We start from the raw sequence: 7,288 nt of genomic DNA, 5'->3' as shown, positions 1-7,288 counted from the left end.
CCCTTGAAGGATCTCCCTGTAAAAATATCACGACCAGTGGCCGCTTGAAAGCGTTATCCCTCTGAAGCACCAGTCGTCCGCTCCGAATCTGGAAGTTTTCGACGTCGTGCTCGTCGGGTAGCGTCAGCCACAAACACTGCAAGTGCTAACCTGCTTAACTCAGTTCATTCTAGCGCACAGTACTGCATTGAAGCTGGACCCCCCCCCCCCCTTCTTTCCTGTCTGTGACACAAAATAAAAAAAAAACGTGTGGATTTTGTGTTTTTCTCCAACATATTTTGTTTTCCTCGGAATTTGTTCCAGTACTTTCTAAGGTATACCCCCATGGTGTAGTTGCACCACAATGCACTGGTATGAGAAATCCGTGCAGCCAACAATTATGCTTCGGCGAATGGCGGTGTCGGGCACACGATTTGACTCAAAATTTTGGTCTGTGTTGTGAAATCACGCCATGTGAGTGTGACGTTGTGCATTGTGCACTTCCAAAGCGCAGTTCACATTTTGTAGCCCACTGGTACGGACGGTGCTGTCATTCGCCGCATTTGCTTTGTACGCGGCATGGATTGGTCACTCGACTGTGCTCGTGCCAAGCTGAACCAGGTGATCGCCCTAGGGTGATACATTCCTCATAGTTTTCCCCTCATTTGCAAAGTACGTTTTTATGTCCCCTCGGACATTGCAGGGAGGGTGGTACAATCACGCATGTCCCGGCTCTAGCATTACAAAAAGTTTGCTTACCGGTTTTTATGATTTCTGATGCCAGGAGTTGTCCTCTACCATGCCGTGTTACAATACGTCTCGTAAAGTGGGACACTGCGTTACCGGTTCCACAGCGGGCCTTGTATATTTTACCACCCGGAACACGTACAGTCATGGACAATTGAAACGCCAGCACAAAAAAATATGAACTAGAACACACAAATAGCGCAATTTGTTTTCGTCCCAGTGTAATTGACGCGTAGCTTAACTACATTAACAAAGTTGTGAAATCTGGCTTTCCAGATTTACCAATAGCGCCCCATTATTGAACGTCCACGAAAAGTATTTTTGCAATTTTGCGTGTTCCGGTTAATATTTTCGTGTTGGCATTTCATTTGTCCGTGACGATGTATCACAGTGCATTGAACAAACCGCCACTCGCGCAAAACTTCATGACTTTTTGCAACGGCGGTGAGTTCTTCGGAGGAGAAGAAATTTTAATATGCTCCTATAGTTTGGTACATCATCTTCCGAGGATCCAGCGCTCACACACCTATGAAGGAAGAATGAACGGCAAGAGATGTCGAGGTAAAAACGCGAGCTCCCCCTAGCGGGACACACACGTCTCCTTTGATTTTTTTCGTCAAGGTTTCACAGGACTCGCGAAAAGACCTTGTCGTTTCCCAGTGCAGGAATAACCATGACCCGCTCCGTCCGCTGGACGATACAGCCGGAGAGGTGCAACTGTCGTAAAAAGATGTTTTTTTTTTCTTTTCATAGAGAGAAGGCCCTTAATGCGGTGTACTGTATTAAGTATAGTAAACGAAAAAAAAATAGCCTGAGAAGCGTTCGATAATATATCGGCTAATGAATACTCCGCCAACCATTATGAATTAACGTTGTTGTCTGCATGGAAAATTAAGAAAAACTAAACGAATACTTCTCAGTTGCTTTTCGATTTTGCTGTTCCTACGATTACCTTAATGATGGTTTTACCTTGGCTAACATAACACAATATAAACCAAGAGGTGGCAGTTCTAGTACCATGTACAATAGTTTAGTTTATTTTTATCTAACATTTGATGTCAGTGACAAATTTGTCACCTGAGTTTTGTTATCGGTGAGTAGGCAAATCAACTTCAAAAATGGATGCCCAAAGGCTTACAAGTGTCCAAATTACTTTTTTTTTCAATGACAGCATATATAAGTACATTTTGCTCAGGTTATGGCTTCTCCTACCAGCTTTTCTAAGTCCTTACGGAACCTTTCCCGCATCAGATAAGTTGACCTGCTCAATTCATGCTTCTTTCAAAAATATTCTCGGAAATGGATTCCCAAAATAGCACTATATAGAAAAAACAAACCTGAACGTCGGAGTACTGAATGTGGAAAGGAACTTCTGCGTGCAAGCGGTAAATTCAGAGCTGACGGTGGGGGAATTTTTATACTCAAAGACCTTCTCGTAACGGTAAATCTTACTTGCTCCAATCTTTATTATGACAGACACTGATTTTCGAAGCAGTTGAGCCGATTAAACTCTGTTTGGTCTTTCAATGTAACGAACACTCAAGTGACCCCATCAAGAATACATCAAGAATGAAAGAGGCCTGCCATATTCCTGGATGTCATATCCTCCTCACCATCCTCCTGCGGACGTAGTTCGGGCCATGTTCCCGCATCTGGTGTTCTTATCACATCCCATCTCTGCCTCCGAAATACACGAAACGAAAATAAACGTGTTTCTATAGTTTTCTCGACATGATCTTTCTCTCCATCTCTCAATGAAATAAAAATAGACACGGCGACACTTTAACCATGCAGCGTTCTCACAAAAAAACAGTCGCGCCATTTTGTCACACAGTCTTAATACACAGGACCACGCAGGCACGCAAGGACCTGAAACAGAAAGCAAATGCGGACTATAAAGGAGTCGACATTTGTCTTTGTTTAGTGTGTGTGTCTTGTTGCGTGTGGATGAATGTACGCGTGCGTCTTGAGTGTGTTGCAAGAAGTATGCGTTGTAAGTGTGGGTGTGTGTGTCTTAAATGAAGCCACCTCAACGCTAGAATCCTAGAGTACCTAGAAAATATCACATGTTCTCTCCGTTTCCTTTTGCTTGGCGCTGGACACAAAAGTGGTGAACGCAAGAAAGGGTGCCTCAACGCTCCCTACTAGTGGCTTGTCTACCCCTACTGGGACAAACTTTGTCTCCCTGGTTTCGGCGATGTACAGTTATTCCTGTGTGGCGTTCAGAAGAACAGTAGCAATGGGCGAATAAACGCGCAGTTCTCACGTGTTCCTTGAAACTGGAAACTCACCAGGTACTTCAACACAAAAAAGAACCTTTGAAAAGAATTTCACCCAGTTCCTTTGCTGACATGCGACGCAGCATGCGTTTCGTGCACCTAATCTGGAGAAAATCAAATTTCCTGGGTTAGTTTTAACACGAGCTATAGCACCAGTTTTGCAGTATTGTGCGAATTATATTGAACTTTTTGGTAAACAAGGTAAATTGCCCTTCACATCCATCGGGCTTACATTATAAGCTGCGAATTAACACCCGTAATGCCCATCCATTTTGACATGCAAATAAGTGTAGAATAGACAAGAGGTATACATCACAGCACGTGCATCACCTAGCTGATAATACAATACGATTTCGCATAAGAGGGCCATCGAATAATGTACAAGAGTCTCATAACGCTTGTATGCCTCGATGAACACTGCAACAGCGCACTGAAGTTTTTTTACCTGTCCTAAAGTGTACACTCCGGGCCTAGAAGAGTCAGGAATGGCTACAATCTGCCCTTTCCCATTCCAACAAAGTTTCTCCCAAAAAAGACGTTGTCAACGATGTATTCGTGGTTTTCTAGATCACTTTTCTTAAAGTTTGTAGTTGTGTGGTTAAATAATTCGAATGCTTGATTGTCACTGGAGTTACGAAACACGCAGTGAAAATGAAACCCATTGGTGCGTTGGCCACATCGAAATCAAACATTCAACGACCATGCTAGCGCCTCTACATTGACGCGAGTAACATTTTTGGCTATTTGTTTGCAGTAAGGCTTACGCTTGCTTAGAAAATAGAATTCAATAAGGTATTCTTTTTTTACTTTTTGACTGAGCTTCTTTCAGGTTTTCTGCCGTGAAAGAAGCTTTTCTGCCGTGAAACACACACTCTGGCGAAACCTCCTTTCCTCGAAATTCACTGACAATGAATGTAGGGCACCGACATTCGACAGCATGATACGCAAAACAAGGCTATCTATTGCGCGCAGCCTACAGCCGAGCTCAGGCCATAACATTCAGGGTGCACGCAGATAACATCCAGAGCACTCTTCTATAATTTGCTGATGCACACGCTTTAGCTGGCAAAACTTTAGTCGCACCTATCCTTACTCAACAAGTATATTATATTAACTATAACGGTGGTAACTATACAAGGCCTATCTTAGTCCAAGCCAAACGCTGGTGTGCGGTTTGCTACTTTACTTCTCCGATACGGTACTGGACGCCAAGCCAGGACCAACACGGGATAGATGGATGGAGGCAGCGCCAGCTCATCTACCTGCGCTCGTCTTCAATAAAACAGTTAGAGCGAAATACCTAAATTCGTTAACACCGATGAGATTTTTAATAACAAAATGGGTGCCAAAACGTTTTCTGTGGAGCTGTTGTAAATGTTGGCCAGAGGTTGGGCATAAGGAAATGAGGGGGCGGGAAGATAAAAATACTAAAGTTCCACTACTGCTGGATAACTTGTGACGAATCTTTTAAGCTTAAATTTGAATCGTTTTGACTTCAAACAAAGCCATGCTGACACCACCACTTGGCTCGTGTTAGAAAAGGCGGCATGGGTGAGGTGTCCGCTTTTCTACACGCAAAAAGAACAAACTTTAATTTGCGAATGCTGCAAGAACAAATCATGGTGCTATCAACAGCAATCGGAGACTGACAGTCTTAAGTTCTCTCGCGTGTGATTGGAGAGATACAGTCCTCATGTTCTCCCGTGTATGAAACGCAGGAAGTGACGTGCTGACTGAAGAAAAAATGCACTGTTCTCGGCAGATTTAGGGACTCTGCCCTTTCGTTCTGGCAGGAAGACTAAAAACCTATAGAGGAACTTTACGGGGCAAAGTTCCCGCGTATACACCACCTCTACAGAGAGAGAACATTCTTTTGTTAGTTTTCTCCAACGACGCATGCTCGCCCGCCCTGCGAACCTTATCGGGCTCGCATTATTATGCAAGACAGACCTGCCATGCTATCCAATTGAGAACGGGAAGCCACTGAAATTTGCGTACAAGCGTGAGCTTACGGATGGCGGAGTTCGCTATCTGCTGAGCAAGAAACTGTACACGGGGGGCGGTCGGCGTCAGCCGCAAGCTTCAACATAACTGTCTGTGTCTACTGGAACTTTGAGTATACTCTTCAGGTCGCAATGTATCGATTCTTCGGGGCTTAATGGCCCGCCCGAACTACGTCAGACCAGAACCTCTCCTGTCGTCATTTTCTTTTGTAACATTTCCTTGCCAACCTTGTGATAATGCAAAGGAGCTTCTGCTTTCCTCAAGGTCAAGTTTGTCAATGTGGTGATTGGTTTTCACAGCGACAGTTGCGTTGTCAGGATTTGAAAAGAAGGCGCAGGGGTGCACGTACCCCAGCTGTGTAATTATCCTTCGTTTTTGGCTCGTTTTGCGACATTTCGGCCCTGGCATAGAGCCCATGCTTGTCAGCCGAATAAGACATAGCCCCATGAAGTTTAGAAGCACTATGCATTTAGAGGCACAAGCTGAAGACATTAAATTTCTGGTCACCCGCCACGTATGAAGTGTTTTTTTGTGGCATTAGGAGATATCCTGAGCGTTTGTTGCGTCGTATTTCTTCCGTACAAGCTGTACGCGCCCAAGAATACGCCAACAAGCTTCCCATTACGCAATGGGGAGACGACCAACAAGAACTTTTGATTTTGTCGCATCAAAGTCGACGTAGGTTGACCTCGGGAAGCAGCCCTTTCTTCCTCAATTCAGCTAGTTCAGCCAAAAACCACGCCGGACAACGCGGCAGCAGAAAAGCAGAGCCACATTGAAGCACCCTATAAGCACTGAACAAGAACACAAACAAAGGGCTAACTACACCTCCCGTCATGCCGACGCGTCACTGATGGACGCGTTCTTCACAGTTCTAGACGGCTACCAAACCACCACCGCCAACAAACCCCAGTTGCGTCGCTCAAAGGCGGTCTCAAGAACGTCACTGGCCGAAGCACAATACGGCACTCAGTGGTGGCAGCGAAGAGGGGAGAAGTCTTGGTGTTGCCAGTTTTCTCGTGATAACGGACGTTTCTTTCTCTATGACAGTGAACGAAGACAGCTGAGCCATTCTTTCTTCATGGACGCTTGGACTAATTCCTTCCCCTACGGTGGCGACGTCTCCTGAACGCTGGTTTTCCGCAGTGCTGAAGGATCCCAGTTGTCCAAGTGCAGACCCAGCTGAGGCAACAAAGCTTCCGGGTCGCTGGCCCGGTGGCTCCAGCGAGGCACCTTAAGCGTGCTGGAGTCAGCATCTTCATCCGTGGGTTCTCGAGAACCCCAAGTGAACCTGCAGACATTGACGTGCGATTCAGACGTTTCGCTTACGTTGTAACACCATGCGAAGTCACAAATGACGGCGGGATATTGAATCAAATACTTCGTGATAAATTCCAGTCGGCTACAAAAGTAAATACCGTGGTAATGATGAATGCTACACTGTCAGTAGTTGTAGAGAATCCTGTGTCATCGAGAGAGGGGAAATATGGCCTTATTGTTTTCGCATCTTTGTTGCTCCTTACGTTCGGGTCCTTTTTTATCTTACAGTGGCTACACTGAGCCCGGAACGGCAGGGCTCATGCGCATGACAATAAACACACTTGACTAGTCTAGCCAGCCTGGAGGAAAAAACCAGAACGTTTGCTCCCAATCTAGTGCGTAGGACTCTTCTGTTGTTTTTTAATTAGTTCACTCTTAAGTAAGTTGGTAGCGGGCTGTTCACGCCAGCAGTTTAGGCAAAGCATAAACGAGTGCAACGTTAACGTGCTTTTGATTATTTAAACCACATTGCTAACGTCAGCTATCACACGCTTCGTGCACGACCGTATTTGGTTACATGTTTTGCAAGTTGCAGCTGCCATGTACAGGAAGGGAAGTTTGTTCTTCACAGCAAATTTTCAACAGAATTCATTCTGCAACCAGTTTATAGGCTTATCTCGGTAGCATCTAATCAATGTTTACGCACCCGTCCCAATTTTACTAGGCAGCAAAGAACGAACCATTGTGTTCTGATGCGCTCCACATGGGGTTATAAGAAGAGCGCTCAGTGATTACGGCCAGCTAAGCCTATTTAGTAGTTTATTTACAACTGCCAGCGTTTTGCGGATTTAAAGCAACGGAAGAAATCCTCCAAGGCACCCTCCGCACCAAACCTAGAGGTTATTATTCTTAGGAACGAGGGCAATTTAAGGTACCATGTAGGTATAGTTCCGGACAAGAGACATAACTGGGAACAACGCACATTTTCGACGAGGGACTAGGAGGCCCGCAACAAAAGA

At 45.1% G+C, this 7,288-nt stretch overlaps 1 protein-coding gene across 2 annotated transcripts in view; it reads right to left on the bottom strand.

Annotated features, from left to right (window-relative positions):
* Positions 1-1,175: 1,175 nt before the first annotated feature.
* Positions 1,176-7,288, bottom strand: part of LOC144138207 (regulator of G-protein signaling 7-like) — a 44,738-nt gene continuing 38,625 nt past the window's right edge. Inside the window, exon 15 of one of the 2 annotated variants that reach the window (XM_077670389.1) lies at positions 1,176-6,300. In XM_077670389.1, coding sequence (XP_077526515.1) covers positions 6,117-6,300 — 184 coding nt within the window. In that variant the 3' untranslated portion in view covers positions 1,176-6,116. The remainder of the gene's footprint in view (positions 6,301-7,288) is intronic. The other variant, XM_077670390.1, reaches the window with a different exon arrangement.

This window comes from Haemaphysalis longicornis, unplaced genomic scaffold (genome assembly GCF_048455015.1).
Source record: "Haemaphysalis longicornis isolate Haplotype H1 unplaced genomic scaffold, Haemaphysalis longicornis Haplotype H1 scaffold_5, whole genome shotgun sequence".
Lineage (NCBI taxonomy): Eukaryota > Metazoa > Arthropoda > Arachnida > Ixodida > Ixodidae > Haemaphysalis > Haemaphysalis longicornis.
This window is presented reverse-complemented; position numbering and strand designations above follow the sequence as displayed.